The sequence below is a fragment of the Anthonomus grandis genome, chromosome 8 (genome assembly GCF_022605725.1).
Source record: "Anthonomus grandis grandis chromosome 8, icAntGran1.3, whole genome shotgun sequence".
NCBI lineage: Eukaryota > Metazoa > Arthropoda > Insecta > Coleoptera > Curculionidae > Anthonomus > Anthonomus grandis.
The window spans coordinates 10,182,586-10,206,247 of record NC_065553.1 but is presented as its reverse complement, the minus strand read 5'-3'; the positions used below and the strand labels follow the sequence as shown (position 1 = coordinate 10,206,247).

At 30.8% G+C, this 23,662-nt stretch overlaps 3 protein-coding genes across 9 annotated transcripts in view; 2 read left to right on the top strand and 1 right to left on the bottom strand.

Annotated features, from left to right (window-relative positions):
* The window catches only part of LOC126739451 (protein cycle), a 44,838-nt gene extending 38,719 nt beyond the window's left edge, over window positions 1–6,119 (top strand). For all 3 annotated transcript variants that reach the window (XM_050445130.1, XM_050445129.1, XM_050445128.1), the window contains 3 exons: window positions 1,128–1,291; window positions 1,351–1,477; window positions 5,717–6,119. In XM_050445130.1, coding sequence (XP_050301087.1) covers window positions 1,128–1,291; window positions 1,351–1,477; window positions 5,717–5,922 — 497 coding nt within the window. In that variant the 3' untranslated portion in view covers window positions 5,923–6,119. The remainder of the gene's footprint in view (window positions 1–1,127; window positions 1,292–1,350; window positions 1,478–5,716) is intronic.
* A 3,351-nt stretch (window positions 6,120–9,470) lies between these two features.
* On the top strand, window positions 9,471–19,147 carry LOC126739102 (sorting nexin-16). 2 transcript variants are annotated; one of them, XM_050444631.1, is made up of 7 exons: window positions 9,478–9,623; window positions 9,678–9,897; window positions 11,259–11,463; window positions 11,525–11,664; window positions 11,721–11,889; window positions 11,952–12,088; window positions 13,724–19,147. In XM_050444631.1, the coding sequence occupies exons 2-7, from the start codon at window positions 9,731–9,733 to the stop codon at window positions 13,755–13,757; spliced, it is 852 nt and encodes a 283-aa protein (XP_050300588.1). In that variant the 5' UTR covers window positions 9,478–9,623; window positions 9,678–9,730; the 3' UTR covers window positions 13,758–19,147. The 2 variants fall into 2 exon arrangements, with proteins under 2 accessions (XP_050300587.1, XP_050300588.1); XM_050444630.1 differs by having other exon boundaries at window positions 9,471–9,897.
* A 342-nt stretch (window positions 19,148–19,489) lies between these two features.
* Window positions 19,490–23,662, bottom strand: part of LOC126739099 (cAMP-dependent protein kinase type I regulatory subunit) — an 89,702-nt gene continuing 85,529 nt past the window's right edge. For all 4 annotated transcript variants that reach the window (XM_050444624.1, XM_050444627.1, XM_050444626.1 and 1 more), the window contains exon 7: window positions 19,490–19,932. In XM_050444624.1, the coding sequence (XP_050300581.1) occupies window positions 19,848–19,932 (85 nt within the window). In that variant the 3' untranslated portion in view covers window positions 19,490–19,847. The remainder of the gene's footprint in view (window positions 19,933–23,662) is intronic.

Below are 23,662 nucleotides of genomic sequence, written 5' to 3'. Positions count from 1 at the left end.
ATTTAAGTCTGATTCAAAACTTGCGCCAATATTCCGAACTTTACTTCACTGAACTGTCAAGTAATGGCTCCTAGCGGTGACTGGCTTCTTATATACTCGGCTGACCATTCCGGCAGATTTGCAGACCTTCGAGACGTCAAGAATCAGCTGGTTTCTCGATGTTTACAATAACGTTACATTATGCTAGAGACATATTCTCGCTCTACGCCAAATTGTCCCTTGTAACAGAAACTTCATTAACTGCCCAATTTATTATTTTTAATAGTTCATCAAGCTCATTAATTTCATCAGCATATAGTAATTTATTTAAAAGTCCCCATAAATAATATTCTAAAATGGTTATTCACTCACGAAGATTTTGCCTAAATGAATAGGCTTGCTAACGAATAATTTTTTGTTAAGTTAAGAAGAACGTCTTCCAGCAGCTGCCTAAGATAATTTTTCAGCATATGCAAATTATTTTCTGAAATCAAACGATTAGGTATTTCTGTCGGGCACTAAGTTTTTTTCTCAATTAACCCCGAGAAAACCTTCTGTATATATATAAACGTCTTTGTTCTCTTGGAATTTCATTTGCCAAAAAATGCACAGTGTATATGTTAAATGAGCCATTTTGTGTTCAAGTCCATAAAGTAAAATAAAATTTAATTATACATTTTTTCATAATTAAATAAGCAATCTGCCATGTGGTTCGTAGATGAAATTTCAGACTATTTAATATAAAATTTTTTCCGCATCAGTCTGAGAGTTTAAAAAATTAATTAAGTTTATCACTTGTTTCACTTAATTATAAAATTCTCCTTGCCAAAATGAAAGTTTTTCTAGATCCAGGTATTCTCGAATTTCTTTTTCATCCATTATATATTGTAATCTCTTACATTCGTTTTGATACCTAATGATCTTCAGAGTTTGTCCATCCTTCCTAATATTTATTAACCTCTTCCTAAATGACATTTATAACCATGCTGTAAATTATAGTACTTTTTCCTCGATTTACTCCTATTAAGGACCTCTAGTAGTTCCAAATTGTATCTGAATTTACCGAGCGGTTCAAGAATTAGCCTTGAAATGTCCAACAAATTTTCTTAATGAATATTTTTTAATTTAACATTTAATAATTATTTCAGCAACAGGAAAAGACATCCAAACTTTAATTAATTCCCATGTGGAAGCGAGTAAAATTGGCAGACAAATCGCAGAGCAAGTGATAGATCTACAACGTAGAAGCGTAGACTCATGTTCGAACAGTCCAGACCCAGAAAACTGTTTGACTAACCTACCGAACGGAGAAGTAATAATACACCTTATAAAATATCTATTTTACAATTAATTATTTTTTTTTTAATTAAGGCTCAAATCACCACAAGCGTTCCTATGTCTGACCGGTACAAACCCACACCACCAATACCAGATTTCCAAAATCAATATGCAAATATCCGGACTAATGTGCCATTGAATACCATTCCAGCCGATCCTGGTATGTATATTTTCTAGAAAAATTTCGTTTTAATTTATTGTTTAAATATTTATTTAAATTCTTTAAATATCTCAGATACAGTGGCTATTTAAAATGATTTGATTTTGTTGTTTCGTTATAATAAACGGAAAAGTAGGAATATTTCATTCATCAACTAGCTATATACACGCAGTTATTCCAGTACTGTTCTTTGTATGTACAAAAGAAGGCTTAGATTGAGATATTTATTTAAAATATATTAAATAACAAAACAAATATTCTGATTGCAATGTTGTTAATTTCAGTTCGAATTCTAAAATTATATTTAAGATGATCGTGTGATTTTTTTAAATTCAATTAAATTTTCCGAAGATAATTCGCAACTTCAAGCTCCATTAGGACCTAATCCCTTATTTTATTGTAATATTTTCCCTCAGTTTAATATTTTAATTTTTTTGTTACTGATCATCTTTGACTGGTATGTTTTCCTCTGGATATAACTACAATTTCAATGATGCAACAATAAGTATAAATACTTTCAATATTTTCAATAGCCGAGGAAAAAAGATACGAATTATAAATGAAAAAATTCCATGTTTTATACCTACAATATTTGAATGCTATATTTATGCTTTAATTTGCGAATTAAAAAAAAGGCCATTTATCTATGATAAATGTACATCAAATCTTGCGTTAGGATAATATTTTTTGTCCTAATGTTTTTACGTAGAACAAACATTCTTCAAATATCTCTGAACAATTCAGGAAATGATCTGTGTTAGCAATATGAATAATCCTGGAATATATACTAAATGTCAATTGGCACAATTCTACCCTAAATGTAGCACAAACTTATAGTGACTAAATATGGATAGCGGACTTCCATACTATGAGTTATATTGGTATAGGAATATATATAAGGAGACATAGATGTCCACATGGTAAATAGGTTGGTACTGATGTTTGGTACAAAAATTGAAACCTATTAAAAAAAATATAGATCCATAAAAGTCTCGCTATTTTCCTAAATATTAGTTTATTCACAAAGTATTGTTAATTTTTTTTACAGACAAATTATTTCCTGATACCTAATGATATAATATTCTGAAATATATTCGTTTTGTTATATGTTCCTTGGTACCTTCGAATTGACAAGACTGTTGTTGGTCTATTTAGTGTAATAATCTAAAAATAAGGTAAAAAAAGAACGTAAAATTTCAATAATTTTTTACATATCTGGGGTTGCATTAAATAAAGGCTTTTTAGGCTTACGTAACTTATGAGGCTAATATTTGACTGCCCTATATTTATTGATTGCTGGAATATATTGTTTTTTTCTTTTTTCAAGAAACACAACTTCAGTTTTATTAAAAGCTTTTGCTTAGCAAAAAATCATGCTTGAAAATCGGCCATGCAACCTTCATTTATTACAATGATTCAAACAGGTTTAGATATATGCCTAGGATAATATATACAGGGTGTCTCACGACGAATAGACGCGATCGATATTTCGGAAACTAATTTTTCAAAAATTTTGAAAATTTGGCAACATAGCACAGTTGATGGGGGCTACACAACTAAAATATTTTGACAGTTGTGACGTTTCCGGTTATACCGGAAGTAGGTGTCAACTTCGTTATTTTAAATGGAACATCCTGTATATTTTTACTTTTTTGGCTTTTACGTGAAATTCTAAGTATATTTTGTGTATAATGTCCTATACCTAAGTGTAACGGTTTTTGACATATTTTTAATTTCATGTGAAAAACTATGTTTATAAGCCCTAACATAATTACCGATTACTCCCTTTTAGTAGCTTTTATTTATTGGTTAGTTTTGGTTTTATTTTAGAGGAAGGACCACTTTAAAAGACTATTTTAAAATTTGGCTAAAAAAAAGATACAGGGTGGTCAAAAACTAGCATTAAAAATTAAAATGAAAAAATCATTAAAAGTCAATTTTTTTAAATGGAAACCCCCTATTTTTATAATTTTTTCATTAAGATAATTAAAAATAAGGTTAACTTTGTATAAGGTTATCTAGTCCAAAAATTGATAGTTTCCGAAATATTGGCAGTTTAAATTTGGCCTAATATTAAAAGCCGTATAATAACACGGCTCAAGGATTGTTAATTAGTTGGGCATGACGGTTGTCATAGTTACCGCTAGAAGCGGCAGTAAGACAATGGATTATATGCATTAAATTTATAAGTTACTTGCTATTTAAGTTTTCTTCGTAAAAGTGTAATTTAATTAAAAAGTGTACATTTCTGTTATAATCCATTATCTTACTGCCGCTTCTAGCGGTTACTATGACAACCGTCATGCCCAACTAATCAACAATCCTTGAGCCGTGTTATTATACGGCTTTTAATATTAGGCCAAATTTAAACTGCCAATATTTCGGAAACTATCAATTTTTGGACTAGATAACCTTATACAAAGTTAACCTTATTTTTAATTATCTTTATGAAAAAATTATAAAAATAGGGGGTTTCCATTTAAAAAAATTGACTTTTAATGATTTTTTCATTTTAATTTTTAATGCTAGTTTTTGACCACCCTGTATCTTTTTTTAGCCAAATTTTAAAATAGTCTTTTAAAGTGGTCCTTCCTCTAAAATAAAACCAAAACTAACCAATAAATAAAGGCTACTAAAAGGGAGTAATCGGTAATTATGTTAGGGCTTATAAACATAGTTTTTCACATGAAATTAAAAATATGTCAAAAACGGTTACACTTAGGTATAGGACATTATACACAAAATATACTTAGAATTTCACGTAAAAGCCAAAAAAGTAAAAATATACAGGGTGTTCCATTTAAAATAACGAAGTTGACACCTACTTCCGGTATAACCGGAAACGTCACAACTGTCAAAATATTTTAGTTGTGTAGCCCCCCTCGACAGTGCCATGTTGCCAAATTTTCAAAATTTTTGAAAAATTAGTTTCCGAAATATCGATCGCGTCTATTCGTCGTGAGACACCCTGTATAGAATGCGTCTTGAATTTTTTGTAGAATATGTTATACACAGGCACATTTTATTTAAAATAAATAATAAAATAGTTGTACAAATTGTAAAGAATGCGGTTTTAAATAAAAATGTATAATTAACAAATATTTTTAAAACATAGATTTCTTTTCAAATTAACCAATTACTTATTTACTTTTCGAGAAAATTGATCACTGCAGGTGATTGTTTGATATACCGTATATCTGTTATATGGAAGTATGGAGAGCACTTAATGGAAGTTTTGTTTTCATTGATAAATTATAATAAATATAAAATTCGCCAAATTGCTGATAAAGTTAATATCTAAAAATTGCATAGATACTTATAATTTACTTACATTTAAGGCGCTTGTTATTTCCTAGATCACTTTTCTTTACCACTTTATTTAGGCATAGATTTCAAAAGAAGTAAGCCATCTCCTAAGGTCAATTTGATTCTGGTGCTCTTTTTTCTCACCCATCAGTTACACTAAGGTTTTCTGAATCTCTAAAAAAAATATTAATTTATAAATTTAAGAACATTTCTACAATAACATTCCCTTAAGGTTTGAAACATTAAAACTAAGATGGTATGACGACTGAATGCTTTGGTATCGGAGACTTTCCTGGTAGTTACTTTAATGCAAGGTGTTCATCAATTTTTATTTCTTTTTGGAACTCAATGATCTTTTATGTTAAATCAATGTTTGATTTTCATTAAATCACTAAAACATCTTGTATTATGTGTCGTGTTGTATTATGTATATAAAAACGTGTTGTATTATATTTATAATTCATCTTCAGGGATTGAAGTCATAGTTCTGTCGCGTTAACTTAGTAAAATCTACAAACTACGGGATAAAAACTTAAAGAATACAGTATAAGGCCAGATACGTATAGGAGGCATACATTAAAATATATCATGTGAACAAAGTGGTAGACTAAAAAATTCAGTATTAGAGAGTATTCAGTTTACTGATTAAGAACAATAGAGTTAATAACGTTGTCTGGCATTTATTATTTAACGTGTGAATCCAATCAACGATAGTAACTGATAAATCAAAACGTTGTAACAATTACTAGTTATTTTAAAACTGTAGTTTTAAAATGTGAAAAAGAGAGTAAAACTGATGATTACATTTCCTGGATTTCAAGTGATCTCTGTAACAAATCTGACGATGTTCCTAAGTGTCTTCAGATTTGTAAAGTTTAAACGATCATAATTATGCAGTCACGGTTGATGTTACAAATTTCTTGTTTTTTTTAGTTTTAAGTGGTCCAAGTCCAACAAAAAGCTCAGAAATCATAGACATGATCGGCGATGTTCGTCAATCTCCGATTCAGCAAAACAATGGTCAACCGATGGACGGGAATGACGAGGCGGCCATGGCAGTTATTATGTCATTGCTGGAAGCTGACGCGGGATTAGGCGGACCAGTTGACTTTTCCGGGTTACCGTGGCCATTACCTTGACCTGACCAATAAGTTAGTTTGGTGGGAACCTTTTCAGAAAAAATGGCATAAAGAAGAATGTTTTTGTTTTCCTTAAATTTAATTTAATTTATAACGATATATTTTGCATTTTTAGAGCAGAATGTTTTTATGTGTTACTTAAGGCTGTTATAATAATATATATTTATATACAATATTAAATAATATATGGGCTGTTATATATGTGTTTATGTAGTTAAGATAGCTCACTTGCTATACCTTAACTAAAACAACAGATAAACTGAAATAATTTTGATTCTATTTATTTATTATTATAAATTTTATCTACTGGAACGTAATAACGTAATTGACAAAACTTTGTTTTATTATTTAAATGGTATTTATTAAATTATTATTATATATAGTGAATAAATAAATGTCAATTGTAGTAAATACTGTAATAAATACATAAATGGATGTGATAGTAAAAATAATATATATTTTATAAATTAAAATAATATTGGTTTTTTTATCAAGGTTTATCCAAAATCATTCCTGATCTATGTCGATTTTTATGTATAAGTGCAACGGTTTCTAATATAAATGAACTGTACAAGGTTAGAATTTTTTGACAAAGCTCGATTTTGTAAAATAAAAACCCTTAAACACTAGCTTAAAATCCCCAAAAACAGGCACTGTGACTTAAACAAAGCGAAATATACCTGCAAAATAAGTTGTGCTCTAATTCAACAGCTGTTATTCGTACAGCGAAACATGCAGAAGCCAAAAGAAAATAAATATATTCAATATCTAATTCCCTATCAATCCTAAGTCTTTTCTAAGAAGTTTCAGTGCCACAGTCAATCAAGAGATAGTGGAAGTTGTCAGGTCAGATGATGAGAGTATATTTGTGTAAGTCAGGTTCAGAGCAATAAGATTCGAATCACAGCGAAGTTTTAGACATTGAAGCTCAAAAAGAATAGTCAACTGATTAGGACAATGCTATACAATTGTGGTATCATCAGTGACTGGGTAAATTTTCCTTTAATATCTAGTAGATATTATATTTTGTAAAAACAATAAACAGAAGTGGGCCCAAGATACAATTTCTTAAAATTACGGGTTGCGATACCCCATTGCAAGTTTACTGACAATGATGAAACAAATATGATTTAATCTATAAAAGTGAATATTCTCTAATTGGCAGCAGAATTCGATATTCACGCAAAGTTTTAGGCATGCAAGGTTGGTCAGTTCATTAGGACAATGCAATAGAATTGTGGTATCGTCAGCGAACATGATAAATTTTCTAGTAAGTGACAATGCTTTGATTGGCAACGGAATTCGGTATTCATGAAATCGAATGCTTCTCATTAATCATAGAAAGCTAGCGCGGTTACCCCCACCTCTACGATGCTTGAATAAAGGCCCAAAAATTGAATAACTCCATCGTTAATGCAGTGACATTCCGAAAAACAAATTGAATAAAGAGGACATTTAAAAAACACATTTTTTCAATGTCATTACAAATTTAACACATTTTTGGCATTTAAAAATGATACCATTCAGGCTTTTCCACCAAACAAGTTACTTGACCAGTTTCTCTATGAGAGATTAGAAAAAAGCGATGTGGATCTGTAATTTGATAAATATTGTCAGTCTACTCCTTTATGAAGAGGCATAACTCGAGCTAGTTCTAGGCATGTAAAGTGAACAGAACTTTAAAATAACATATAGGCCATTCTCTCGGTGGTTTAATTCGAACCTAAAATATCACGTCAGTATGAAATGCAATCTAAATACTTTTGCTAACACCTTGTATTTTAATAATTTACTAGGGAGTTCTGAAGAAGGAATTGTGATTTTGTTTGCAAAATATTTGTCAAATAGTTATGTAAGTTCAGATAGTGTGCTCCCGACTAGCAAATTTCAAGACACCGTCATATCTTGCTTAATAATCTGTCATTAATAGAAGTGTTCAAAAATTACCAAATAAAAATTGCCTATTCACTATTACAATTTTTTTAAATCTGGGGCAACAAACAATGTGTGTAACTGAAGGGCTGTATGGATTCAGTTGGCACTGACCAAATTATTTGCTGATCAATTAACATTATTGTGATGGTGAGTGATCAACAGTTTGGCTTTAGCAGAAGCCGGTTAACCACCTAAAATCTTTTTTTATGTAAAGTGGCTCTTCTGGATTCCTTAAAGTAGTCACAAAGTACATGCAACTTACACTAAGGTTGCAAAGGCCTTTGACAGGATGAATTTTGAAGATCTTCCGGCCAAATACTTTATAGATTGTTAAGGAGAGTCTGGTGAGAGTTTGAAGTTAGGACACAGGCTGCAAGAATCAAGAATTTATCGGAAAAGCCAAATAAAATAAAACACATATTCAGCTTTAAAGAAAATAGTATTCTTTCTTACGCTGAATACTTGTTTTATTTTATTATAACCCACTGTGAAATTCTGCTATCGGATAATATAAAATTATTCCATCAGATATATAGATTACATTATTGCTGGCTTCTGTAATGACATTATATGGCAAGTTTAAACATTACGTAGAATACCAGACGTATTGCTCAGTTCGGGCAGCATTAGTAGCAGGAACATTCAAATTAAATCTATAAGATCTCCTATAACGGTTAAAGGAGATGACTTAAAAAGCAATCCGCTTAAAAGTTTCTCCTCTCTATATATAAAGTTGGTCATGATGATGTCTAATTGTGCCCTAATAATGCAACTTTCTATTTGTACGGTACTGCTAAGTACGGTGAGTATGATAGAATTTCCAATAAATTGTTGATCTTAAATTAAGCTCTATTTATAAAGCTATTTATAAATACTAAGGTAGAAACAAAATTGTAGTTGGATTTTTAGAAACAAAATTGTAGTTCGATTACAGGGCAGCAAACAACTGTATTAATGAACAGAGAGTTATTGAAAAGGATTGAAGAATACCATTACCTTCAAACTACACCTATTGGGTGTAATACGTCAAATTGATAAATTAATGATATTAATATATGATAAATTAAAATCATTAGTCTCATTTTATTAAATAGAAGGGTCCTAAATAACAACTTTGACAGTACTACTCTTGAAAATTCACAAGAAAATTGGTGAACTTAGAGTGAGTTAAATAGAAACTCTGGATCATATATTCTCAGAATGTCAGCTAGATAAAATGCGGACTTTGCGATGTTTATAAATAACACATTAAAAAGTGCATGAAAGTTCCACTGAATAAAGTCACAGTTAGTTGTTAGCTTAAGCTATAAAATTAAGATGCCCAAATGTGATATAAAAGAGTACAATTTTATAAACCTAAGCACTATCTGATGAGCTGGCCCAAAAGTGTAGAAGCCAAAACACCTCAAGTCAAGTCACGCTTTGAACCAATCTGTGACGTCAGACAGTACCGCTTAACAAATAGAACCAAAACCGGTTGAATACGTTCGGTCACTACCGGCTATGACCGGTTGACCGCTTTAAATCACTTTTCTTGTCATTGAACATATGCAATTGATCCATCCTTCTCGTTCTTACGAGAAAAGGGAAGAGAAAAAACAAAACAAAAAAGCGTGCGTGTTTGTGTGTGTCAAAAACAGCTGTTCACGGTCTGTTGATTTGCTAATCAGGATTTTCTTTTGATCAAATTTGGATCTTAATTTCTACGCCTATCAACCTAATTTCTCCATTTACTATATGAAATGTTCGTTTAAAATTAATGGTACGTTGGTTTCTACGATTACTCGTGCGTGTCTAGGTAGTTGTTTTATTACTGTCAGAAATGCATGTTCAGGAATCCTCTATTGAAAAACAATAAAAGTCTTGTCTAAACATGGATAATGGAAATATAGGGGATCAAAGCAATGGACAAATGGAAAAAGTTAACAATTCAGTGATTAACTCTACAGCTGCAGTGGATAATGGGAACATGCCTTTTGAAGCTGCCGAGGAGGCAATATCTACTGACTCGGATGAGTACCTTTCTGGTGGTCCTTTAAGGTAATTAAGTTTTTTTTTTAATTATAAAGTAAATATTTTAAATTATATTACTGTGCTTAAGCTGCCCGCAATATTTATTTATCCCAATAAATATTGCTGGCATAATATTTATTAATCTCAGGTAACAATTGTAATTATAATTCATTGGTATTTTCATAAAGAAGTTAAAGTTCTATTTACATTTAAATATAACATTGGAAACAATTAACAAAATTTGCTATTTACATTAAATTGTTCATATTTTAAGGTATTTGTTCCCATTCCATGTTAGCTCTAATATCAGAAGTCCAGTTTATTTACGTACTATATTCTTAGTTATGTATTTTGCTGAGTACTGCTTCATTATTTAATTAAATATAAACTTCGATCTCATACACTAAAATATCAAAAAGAAGAAGAAAATAGATTTATTTCTGTATTTAGATTTTAACCTTTCCAATAATTCTTGAATACAACTAAGTAAGATATTAGGGTTAAGTGGTGCAAAAATAAGACACAAAATCCCATTGAAAAATGAGACACTCAAATAAAAAATATTAATAATTAAATTCCTGTATATTTTCTGTTATCAACTGATAACAGCAGTTGTAAGAACCTCATAACTACAATTTATTATCTTTCAGTAATGCTATGCCCGAAATTAAAATAAAATAAATTCATTGCTTTAATTGAACGAGGTATAAAACATGTTACCGAAACTTTTGTCATGTGTTTTATTTTCCTTAGTAGTAGCATCTTCCTGTATGTTATTAATTTATTTATTTTTTATGTAAGAATATTTTTTTTATTAGTTTAAGAATCAATGCTTACTACTTTTTTTTTCCTCATAATAATATAGGTAAACTTTCTATGTTTTTATTTTTACAATAGTTTTCTGATTATCACTTGCATCCTATGCATTCTTCGATTCCTACAAAGAAGTCTAAGACATGAAAAATATGAAAGATTTAAAACGCATCTTATTTTTACACCACTGGATCCTGGATCTGAGTATATAAGAACTTCATAGGGATACTCAGGAGCTAAGGTTTTATTTATTGCCTCTGAGCTTGTTTCTTTTTTTCAAGGTCCTATATAACTTTTTTATGAAAAAAACAAAAAGCAACTTAGTAATTAAAAAATCCCAATGTAAACCAATCTTTTGGTAGTTAAATCTATTACCATTATCAAGCTAAGGTTTATATCATAAGATATGTCATACTAAATTTATTATATAGAGTTGATCAATGAATTCTAGGATTTTAAATGCGTTTTTAATTTATAGTAATATGCTCTTTACATTTAACAAAATCCTTTTAAATTGCCAAAATACAATAAATTAGTCTTTTAAACGATAAATAACTTTTACATTTGGTTTGCAGGTTTAGAAACTATGATCTAAATAGTTCAACTGCTTCAAATGTGACCCTTCTAGCTCAAAGCATGACACTTTCAGACAATAATGACAATCTCAGTATTGCAGACAGTACTCAGGACAACATTTCAGTTTCTCAAAGTGATATTTTAAACCCCATACAAATTCCCATTGTGGGCTATGAGATTATGGAGGAAAGGGCCAGGTTTACGGTAAGATAAATTTTTTATATCAAATTTTCAAATATTTAATGTTTATTTGTTTTTATTGTAGGTGTATAAACTAAGAATAGAGAATAAAATAAATGGGGACTGCTGGTATGTCTTCCGCAGGTATACAGACTTTGTAAGGCTGTGCAATAGATTTAGAAATAAATTTCCTGATGTTATGAAGCATTTACCAAGAAAAAGATGGTTAGTGAGCTGGAAATGTTTTAACTGGTTGTTTTAATAAAAAAATTAATTTTCAGGCTAAAAAACAATTTTGATCCATTATTTCTAGATGAGAGAGTAAATGGACTGCAAACATTGGTAAATGCCATACTCAGGCAACCTGACCTAATAAACACCAAAGAAATTCAGGAATTCTTTTGCTTAAATGAACCTCCAGTTAATTCAGAAAGCAATGAAGAATCGAGGGTAACCATGACATTAAATAATTTTTAATTGCAATTTTCATAAATATTTCTTAACTTATTTAGGCAATGTTTGAAGCTTTTGAAGACACCATTGCAGATTTAAAAATGCAACTTCGAGAGAAAGATGCTATTATTACTAATCTGCAAAGAAGGGTGCAGAGTTTGTGTAATGAGAATGAGAATTTAAAAAAGCTTGTTGAGTAAGTTCTATTAAATTTAACTTTATGATTTTTGAAAAATGTGAATTTCCTATTTAGTTCAGCGACATCTACAGTATGTCAATGGATAAAGTTTGATGGGGGTGTAATTATCCATTCTTTTTTTAATTTAAGCTTCCGAAATCAGTTCTACTTGATTTTATATAGAAAGGTATTTCTTAAAATTATTTTGTGAAAAAAATATAAGTATGCTGTTTCTAACTAAACCCAAGCAATTCTCTTTTTAACGGCTAGAATTAAAATTAAAGGCTTTAATATTATGATATTGAGTAGATCAAGTCAGGAACTTTGTACTTTATATATAAATGTGGTTACAGTTTGTTTTTTAATGACCAGATAATTAATTTTGGGTGATTATGAAATTATTATTTGCCATAAATAGATTTTTACAGAACTTTTTTTTATGTACTTAAAAAAAAATCACATTAATTCAAAAGACCTTTATCTGTGGGCACCATACATTTTAAATTTTGCCCTATATAAATTAGATAGGTTTTAATTAGGTTAAAATTTTGATAAATATTTCAAAAACTGTAGATCTAAAGTATGCATAATTATTTTAAGATATGTAGACCTTCATAGGCATCTACGATTTTATAAAAGAGGTATTTGGATCTCTTCTGTGTGGGAAAGTGCTGATGTTTAGAGATGCCTAAAAGCATCTCAACTTTAAAAGTTTTTTTGTGGTTGATACTGTAGATAATTAAAAATAGATTTACAAATATGGATTTATTCAACTATGAACTATACACAGAAAATATCGAGAAAAGGCTTCTCTAAAAATTTAGAAAATTTTATTTGATTTACAGACGAAGCGGTTGATTCAGGTTTAGGGATAAATAAAAAAATGTAAATGTATTTAAATAAGCCGACGTTTTAACAAATATATTCTATCATATATGATTTTTTTAATAAAAAATCGAGACCAAATGTTCTGTGAAAAAAAAGACATTTTAAAGAAAGTGCAGTCATCAATAGCAAAAGTATTCAAAATACTTCCAGTCAGTAGACCATTTTAATTTTAACTATGATAATTTCACTTTATGTCTTCAGTATTCAAGAGGCTGTGTTAGTACCTCAGTAAAACTTCCTCAAGTTTTTAATTTTTATGCAGCTATTATTGTGTTCCTATATAATAATAATTTTTTTATGATTCTTATTTTTAATGACTTAGCTATCTAATATTATTATGTAGTTTTGAACTAAATTCTAGAAATGGTGTAATCATTGAAATTAATAAATAAAAATATAATTAAACAGAAAATATAGCATGTAAGAATGGTTGACATTTAAAATGCATAACAGAAACCAAAAATGTAAAAAGAAAAAGAATCGAACGGAGTATTTGCAAGAAGACGAACAAACATTTACCCGAAATGCAACCAATTTTAATTTTTTTGTTTTGATTTTATTTTAAGTTCCTTAAAATAATTTATTTTAACTATTAAACTTTATTAAACCTTATTATTTAGTTAACTTTATTAAACCTGTCGAATCGACTACTACTCCTACCTATGAATCGAACTAAATCCACTGTAAAATTTTTGATTCGTAAAAGAAACAGTAGACATTATTTGTTCGTTTGACTACATTTACCTAACTAAAATTTTTTTTCAGGAATTCACAGAATATTCAACAGAACGTGGCCTAATCTCTAACTATAATAAAATAATGTGATATTTAAAACAGTGAAATTAGAAAAAAATATGGGTATTTTTAATAATTATTATTGACTAAGAATAATAATATTGCTAGTATGTTATCTATAACCAAAACTCTAATTTTTGAGGTGCTCTTTTACAAAGATATTTTGTATTCAACCAAAATAAAATCTATTTCTACAATATTATTGTAAAATATAGTTGGATAAGTTTTATGTATGTCATTGTCTCAGATATTTTAATTGTTATTTATATATAGTTTTAAGAGTGAATAATAAATGACACTGCACCAATTTATGTGTCACCTAACACTTTAATATTGTTTCGAAATTAGGGTTTTAATTTTGTACTGTTTTAAGTATAGTTACAGTATTGGACACGATGGTTGGAACTTTGGAAGTCTTCAAATATTTTTTAAATTATGTGACACAGCCTTTTACCTATTTATTAGTAGGGAGCTTAGGTAAAAATAAATTTACTCACAACTTGTTTTATTGTTTATTAGATTTTTTACACGACAAAATTAAAAATAAGCCGAACAAAATGATTGAAACTAAAACGAATCCTCTGAAAATATATTATATCAATAAGTTTTTTTAGTACTCGGTTTGATATCTTTGAGCTGTAGCATTTTTTATAGTTTGCCGCTGGATTCTCATTTTAAACAACTCCTAGAGATTTTCTATTTGACTTATATCCGGACTTTGGTGATCGTCACTCCACACCATTACACCGTATACATCTTTCGAGGTATACGGTGTAATGGTTCCACTTCATTCCACGAAAAGCATCCCTACACCATCACATATCGTTGAACCTTAGGACGCCCTACATGCTTGATTCCATCACTACCCAAGTTATATATTGGCTCGTCGCTAAATACCATTTTTTTCCAATTTCAAGTGATGTAATCCATTGCAAATTTGGCGTGTCTGCAGTATTTTCACTGAAGACATGAATGGATCGCTTTAGGTCAACTAATTTTTCGGTCCATACATGCTTCTAGGCCTCCCTGAGCTTTTATAAAGTCCATTACCGTACATTTTAATTATTTTTTAAGATTGTGTGATGATGACAGTGTTTTTTAAGACGTCAAAATAATTTTTTCTTGGTTTTTCAGTTTGACAAATTCCCTCTTTATAATAATTGATAATTCCATTGGGAAGATCTTCGGAAGGCGCTGTTCCTTTCGTCATTATAGAAAATACCAATATGTTCTTAAACACTCTTTGACTCGTAAAGTAAATGCCAAGAAATATTTTGTTGAATTATAAAAGGTTCCAAAAGGACAAAAAAATAAAAATATACGTTTGTTTTCTTTTCATCTTGAAGTATCAGGAAAGAATGTTTTTAACTGACGGGAATATTCAAATAAGCCTAAAGCAAATTTCTTCCAACCATTATTTCCAATATTGTATATGTTTTTATTGTAATTTAATCTCAATATTTTTAAATTAAAGAGTGCAACTTCTAATTAGTCTAAGTACCAGAACTTCTGAGTCAAAATAATTAGTTAAAAATTGTTTGTTTAGAAAATAAATAAACGACTTGTGACAAAATATTTCGTTCACATGCAGTCACTTAACTTGAGAGATTGTTTTGATAGTGCAAAATAAAAACAAAATATCAAAACTCAAAAAAAAATTGTAAATAGTGTTCCTGTTCCTCATTACAAGTAAAATAGTGTAAATACCGTTGACGCTATAATGATAAATACGTCTAATTGCACCAACACTAAGTGCTCCACTTTTCCACACCTGGTTCTTGGTCCAACTTATCGAAACATTCTGGATCATCTAAAAAATATATTTTTTGGACGTGACTAGACGAATTACAAACAGGACACATCATTTCATAGCGATCGTCCATCATTTATTGATCTCTGCGTGACATTTATACCGATTTGAGGGTTAAAGATGCCTTTTTTGACTTTCTACTGCATCTCACCTTATAGTCTCTATATTCTGGATCTTCTGAAAACATGATTTTCCGAACGTGACTAGATTACAGACGAGAGACATCATTTTATAGCGATTGACCATGACTTCTAGATCTCTGACTGACATTTATACCGATTTGAAGGTCCAAAATGCCCTTTTTGACCTTCTACCGCATTTCACCTTATAGAAACATTCTGGGACTTTTGGAGAAATTATTTTTTGGACGTGACTGGATCAATTACAGACATGAAACATCATTTCATAGTCATCGTCCATGATTTTTGGATCTCTGACTGACATTTAGACCGATTTTAAGATCAAAATTGGCTTTTTCGAATTTTTTGCGATTAAATTTTAATAAAATGGTACATGATTAAACGGTAATCAAGCATATTCTTTAAGTTGGTACCAAGATGCAATATTTGCATTGTAATTATGGTAATTCTTCATTAATACCAATCTGTTTTTGTTCTGGCCGACACAGTTGTGCCTCCATATTGTCACTATTGTTTAGCAGTCAATATTTCAAGATAACAAAATTTTCATCAACAGAGACATTTCGGTTCCAAACAAATATTGCCTCCGTCTAAAGACATAAAAACTATGTTAGTGTCAGCTATTAGTACAGGGTGTCCCATTTTGGTCACTTTTGCGGGATATCTCCGTGATTTTTAGAGAGTTGCGGTTTTCGCGACACTGTGCTACTTTTTCTTAAAACTAAAGAATGATGCCGTCAACAAAATTTTCATAGCCCTTTAAATTTTTTAAGATACAGGGTATTTTTGAAAATTTTGCATTTTGGGACCCCGCTTCTATCTCTGTTATCTTTAAAGTTTTTGTAAGAGTAAAAACTCATTCTTATAGATTTTTTTTCGTAGAATCCAGTTGTAGAGATATATTTTTGTTTTGATTACTTTGTTATATGTTTTTTTTAAATGGAACACCCTGTATATTTATTATAGTTCATAAAATTGTTTTTTTTTTACCTTTTCAAAAATATATAATAGTATAGATTTATTTTCAAAAATACGCAAATAAATTACAATTTCCTCAATTAAATCCATAATTTATTAGTATGGTCACGTTATCAAAGAAAACGTTACCTCGGGTATGTACATACACGTTCGGCGGTTGAAAAATTTCGAATATGATTTTTGCGTAATGTGTAAGAAGGAGACGGAGTAGAGCGAGAACAAACTTGGCTCCACCCTGGGCGGCTATCGCGACGTCGTGGCGCCTATCAGTCCGGTTGCAATTCCTCGCATACCTATGTACGTGTTAGCCGATCATGTTTACAATTTATTTCAACCTTTGGTACGAAGACGGATACAGTAATATAATAAAAATGGTTTTCACTGTCGATCAAAAGATTAATATCATTAAATGGCATTGTCATGCGGATAGTACAGAAGAAGTTGTCGGCCGTTTTATATTTGCATATCCTGATCAGCAAGTCCCTACTGTCGGGATGTGTATGTAAATCGGTGTGCAAAATGTTCTAGTGGCGATCAGGAACCTCGTCGAACACCTAACGCTAGGATTGAAAAGGAGGTCAAGGTGTGTGCTTTTGTGGAAGTAAGTGAACATTGTTCTAGCTCCCAAATTTCGGAAGAACTTGATATTCCAAGTCGTACAGTGCGTGATATTTTGGAAAGTACAAAGCCTATAAAATTAAAAACACTCAAGAAATTTTTCCAGAAGATCAAATAATATAAAACGCTTGGAGTTTTGTGAAACCTTAAGAGAAAAAATTGATCAAAATGACGACTTCACAAGTAATATTTTACAGACGAGTCATCTTTTTCTCTTCTAGGCCGACATAATTCTTCAGTCGTGAGATATTGGACTCGGGAAAATCTACATTTGAATGTATCATTACTCAATACCCGCAAAAAGTAAATTATTGGGCTGGTATTTTATCCAATCACATTGTAGGGCCTTTTTTTATTGATGGTACCTTCAACTTTGTGAGATATTTACTTTTATTGCAACAAAATATTATACCCGCTGTACGAAACTTGGATGTTAATTTTGAGGAAATTTGGTTTCAACAAGACGGATGTCCCGCTCACAACGCTAGACAAGTGCAGGACTATTTAACAAACACTTTTCCTGAACGGCTTATTTCCACAAGAGGTACCATACCATGGTCTCCGCGATCTCCAGATCCGACGCCTTGCGACTACTTTTTATGGGGCTATTTGACGAAAATTCTATACCAACACCGACATGAAAGAGCCGTTAATTTGGACGAATTGCGACTTAGAATTATTAATATTTCTAGGTCCATTACACCTGAAATATTAGCCAATGTACGTAGAGAATTTTACGACAGGTTGGGATACTGTGAAGTCCAACAAGGAGGTGTATTTGAACACCTTATTAAATAATCCATTTAATTAGAATTATTATTTTGTTTAAGAGTTATTTTTCATTTTATTTTAGAATATTGTATTTAGTTTTCACCAAAGGTTTTTAAGATTTGAGCATATTAAAGTTGTTTTTGTTTGCGATTATGAGCACGTTAAAAAACAACATAAATTTTTATCTTTCGTGTGCGCGTAAAATTAGCAAGCCGAAATTAAATTCACATTGCGAGCGGTATGGAGAATCCTGCGTCGCTATCGGTGGGAGGTTACCGCTGCAGTCGTTCTCTGTCTACTCTCTATCTATTAGGTCTAATACATTAAAACTCAATCCGTAAGATTCAACTCGCCAAACGTGTATATGACGTGACCAGATTTTTCTTTTTTACTAATCCTTGCATCTTATAATGAACAAAAGCAGAATTGTCACTAAAAATTTTGCGGCATATCTAAATGTGTTTTCCTTGGCCATTCGCTACTGTATAATACTCTGTATATTATAATAATACTCTGTATAATACCTTGTATACAACTGCATATTATACTATTTGGTAGTGTAGTTTCTTACTTTTCAGAACCCGTAATTCTTCGACCGACATTCCAAAATTCACACCGCAAAATCGAAACAAGCTTTTAACTTGAACCCTATAAATAATAGAACAAACATCTGAGTGGCACATAAACAATTTCAACGTAAACTACAACTTAGTAAGTTGTTACAGTAATATAACTTTTACAACTACCGCCATATACGAAAGGATGTTTCGATAATTTCTCGCAGTAATAGCACATTTACTAAAATATTTGCCGTGGGACATTCAATGGGACAATCTTACCGAATTCAAAACTTGCACTTAGACTAATTAGAAGTTACTCTTCAATTGTTATTTTATGGACGTGCTTCCTGAATTTCCAACAGCTGTGCCAGTAAATTCAGAAGAGCTATTTTTTCAACATAATTTGTAATAATATTACCTATAACCAAATACACCATTTAGGGAATAAATAAACTACATCACTGTTTTCCTTATGGAAGAATCGTATTTATTTTAATAAATCAGATATATATATATACATGTTTTCTATTAGTTTTTTAGTGTACTGTACACAACATAACATAAATTAGTTGACCCCGCTTAAAACGGTTTAAAAAGTGTATTTTTTGAGAGCTTAGCTTGATCTGTTTTTTCAAGTTTTTTTTTCAATAGAGAACGATATATTTATATCGTTTTCAACAGTATGAGCGAAATTTAAATCGAAATTACCTTAAGCGAAAAGAGTGCAAATTATGAGCTTAGACCGGTTGCCAAATTTAGTTCTCTAAAATATGGAGATGTATTTTGCTGCTATTTCTTTCCAGCCTATGCGTTTACCTTTCCTCGGCTGTTAACATCAATGTAAAATGGGCCTTACCAGTTAAATTCAACATCATATATTATTTAATAAATAATAAAAGTACTCTCTAATTAAATACAACAATATATAACATATTTTATATACTGCCGCAGAATCAAATTCCATCAGCAAGAAGACATTAATTTAATAGCAATTTGGCTGAATAATAATTTATTTATCAGTTCTTTTTGACCTCTGCACCTGTACGTTAAACTGCACTTCTGAAATTTTGCTATCTATTTAAATTTTTTAATTAGTTTAATTTGGAAAAATATACATCAGTACAAGAGCCCCTAGTTAGTTTTTTTAATATTAACTTTATTTGTCAAATGTACTTTTTAACGTACGGGCGAGCGTCAAAAAGTAGATTGGTTTCTTGTTAAACCGATAACGAGACGAAACTGTTATATTGGGAGATGTTGCGCTTCAATATGTCTGCACAGGGTCCCAGAACTCTCTCAAATCTGAAACAAAATGGTTGGGTATTAGTAATATATTGTTATTGTTAGTTTTTATATAATTTAAGGAAAATGTCGCTAAAGTCGTTATTTTGTTCGGTTTATGGTTTCATTATGGTTCGATTATAGTGACTTTGCAAAATCATTAAAAATGATTAACTTATAAAATAGATTTAAAGATTAAATTTGACTCTTTTTAATTGCATCGAACTATTAATGATTATTTAACTACTTTTTACATTTCTATCAAGTTTACTAACTTGTTACATTTAAACCATCTTTAACTGAAAACCTTTATTAGGTGAATGAGCGATTTACGATTTTTGCATCTTTTTGGTACGCCTAAAAAGCTTATCTTAAATATATTATATTAAAACAAAAAAATCAATGGATGAAAAAAAAAAACGAAAATGTATGTTGTATATGGACGACGATTTTACTTATGGACACAAATACTAAAAATATACTATGGTATTATTACGGGATAATCACTTTTATATTGATCGAAAAGATTTTTACTTTTTCCTATATTAAATAAATAAATAAAATATAACGATAAAAAGAAGAGTTTTTTTAAGTTGTTTACCAAATTGCTATATACTATGTGAGTAATATTTTATAATAAAGAAAATAAAATAAGGTAAAAGTAAGGTATAAGTAAAAATAAGTGTTGCCATTATCTATTTATTAAGTTAGAATAAGTTATACCTATGGGAATTTTAAATATTCTATCTAAATCAATTCAGATCGACTTGATCAATTTTAAATTGCCTTTCAGCCCCTTTTTTGTATTAATGCAAATAAAATATATACATTAAAAGCTCCCCATAAGCGGACACTCACGGTTCCGCAACTTTTGTCCGCTTATGGGAGGTGTCCGTTTAAAAGAGAGTATTTGAGTATAGAGTATAAATAACGGGGTATATAATCATGAGGAAAATGAAACAGAAACTCGCCACATTTTTAAAGTATGTATTTATGCTATATATCTATATGTATGTATACGCATACAAAAACATAAATGCTTCAATACATGGTACGAGAATTAAAAAAAAAATTATTTTATTTATTTTTATTACATTATTGTCGATTCTAGTTTGCCCACAATAACACCTACAATTTAGCCCATGTTAAAAATGATTCTACGCTCCTATTATAAATGTGTTTTGATTATAACTTAAGAAACCTAGACTTAGTGTCCTGAGGATGACTTAATATAAGTCGAAACGTCGACATTTAGGTAAACAGATTTCTGTATTATTCTTTAGCTTTTTGAAAAATGTTTAAAATGTTTGTCTGACGAAATTTCACCATCTTTTGCTGAAGGAGACAATTTTCGCAATAACTTTCTAAATTTTTTAAATGTTGTAATGCAGTGAAATCACCTGTAGCAAATTTTTTCAATATAGAAATATGATTTAGAGCTTCCCCATATGAATTTATAGTTTTTGAACCTCTCAGTGAGTCCACCAGTTCCACTTCTTCTTCTGATTCGTTTGGACTATATGGTAGTCAAGTTGGCCTGGGCTTTCTACATCCAAATTCGAAAAGTTGTCAATGGCATTTTCTTCTATTGTTATTTTATTGTCTAAGGCCCGGAAATTATCTACTTTCTGGGGGTCTGCTACTCCTAAATGTTTGGCATGTAGCAGTAACTGAGCAAGTGTCGCTAAGGGCAAATCGTCTTCAGCATCGCAATAATTTTGCTCAGCAAATTCTGAGCTATATCCACTTTTTCTGAATCCAGCTTTGCCAAAACAGTTCTTAATTGTAGAGGAATTTACTTTATCCCATGCTGTTTTTATAAAATACAGAGCTTCTAACACGTTAATAGACTTTGTAAGCTCAGATAAGCTTTGGACATCGTCAATTTTTGTTAAAATATGTTTTAAAATCAAATGCCGATAATAAAATTTAAAGTTCTGTATAATACCTTGATCCAAGGGCTGACAAACTGAAGTTGTGTTGGCGGTAAAAATATTTCACATTTTTCATTTTCAGATCACGAGGATGAGAGCATGCATTGCCTAAAAATAAAAGAACTTGCCTTTTTTGGATTCCCATTTTCCGGTCGAATTCCAGTAACCACTCAGATATGATATCTCGGGTCATCCATACCTTTTTGTTGGATTTCCAAGTCGCTGGTAGATCCTTAATAGCAAATAAAGCAGGGGGACGAGCCGTTTTCCCGATCACAATCAAATCGCATTTTTCACCGGCTATATTTGCACAGAATAAAATGGTTAATCTATCTTTAGACAACTTTCCACCCACAAATGTTTCTCCTTTAAGGGACAGAGTTTTGTCGGGAAATGCGCGAAAAAAAAGTTAACTTTCATCTGCGTACACGTGTACACGTCTTCTGGTTTGTAGCCAAGCAACATGGACGGCAACATTTTCTCCAAAAATTGTGACACATCAAATTGATTTTCTGCAGCAGCTTCACCAGATATGCATTTGAAACTCACACTATGTCTCTTGCGCCACTTTTGCAGCCACCCGTCGGACGCACTGAAATTATTATAGCCCAAAGTAATGGCGATTTCTTTAGCTTTCATTTTCACTAACGGCCCTGAGATTGGAATGTTCTGACTTCTAGCTTTCACAAACCACTCAAAACGTGGTTTGTCTATAGCAAAACCTTTAAAAAATCCTTCTTTTGATTTATATTAGTTCCTGATTGCTATTTACTCCTGATATCTTCATTATTTTTGGCAATTTCAGCTGCTTGCGTTTTCCCAATATTAAACCTCTTTGCCAAATGACGAACTGAAACACTTTCTCTGTCTAATACGTTAACAACTTCCATCTTTTCCTTTAACGAGAGCATCCTTTTTTTTGGTGCTATTTTACAGTTACAATAATAAAATATCTCAATCAACTACGAATAAAATTTTATATATGTAGATATGTGCATTGCAATAAACGGAACTAAAAATCGTCCGGGTATTAGAGTTTCGTGTCCGCTTAAGGAAGATTTTTTGATCACATACAGAAAAATCTAGTGTGCGCGTCCGTTTATAAGAGCGTCCGCTTATTGAAATGCATTTAACATTGAAAATGATATGCTGAAATTCGGTTCCAGGAACTTTGTCCGGTTAAAAGAGATGTCCGCTTATAGGAGCTGTCCGCAAGGAGAGCTTTCACTTATTATTACTTAAACTACAAAATTTATATTTTTAATATTTCTAATGCTGCAGCTAAACATGTCACACTAATTCTGTACAGAACTATATAAATTTCCAGCTCTGCGCAAGGAAGAAAATTAAGAATTAATTGTTAAGCTTAGGAAGGTTGACGTTAATAATTAATTATCAACGTATTGGCATAACCTATTCAGGGGAATCAAACTATTAACTACAGCTTGGGTCCGATTGGATTGGGTTGGGTTGACCAACGACCTATCCGCTGGCTGCAGAATGATAACACTAGAAAATAAAAAAGGATTGAAAAGGAAAATAGCCATATCCAAACGAAACTGTTGAAAATAATTATGCGAGAAATGCAACAATAAGTATTGGGGTGAAGGCTAGACAAAATTGCAACACGAATACTAAACCTTAAAACATCAGGACAAGCACTCTCTATGGCACTGACTATAAATGCAGTGGCGAAGCGTACGAGTAGACAAGGTAGACACTGTCTACCCAAAATTATCCAGTTATTTGTCATTAATTTATCACGTAATTATTTCATTGTTGAATTAAAATTTAAAAAAAAATTAATACAGAACGTA

Coding starts and splice junctions, on each gene's coding strand:
- LOC126739102 (XM_050444630.1), top strand. CDS start 9,731: ATGGATAATGGAAATATAGGGGATCAAAGCAATGGACAAATGGAAAAA. Junction 11,890..11,951: donor AAAGCAATGAAGAATCGAGG/GTAACCATGACA, acceptor TAACTTATTTAG/GCAATGTTTGAAGCTTTTGA. Junction 12,089..13,723: donor AATTTAAAAAAGCTTGTTGA/GTAAGTTCTATT, acceptor ATTTTTTTTCAG/GAATTCACAGAATATTCAAC.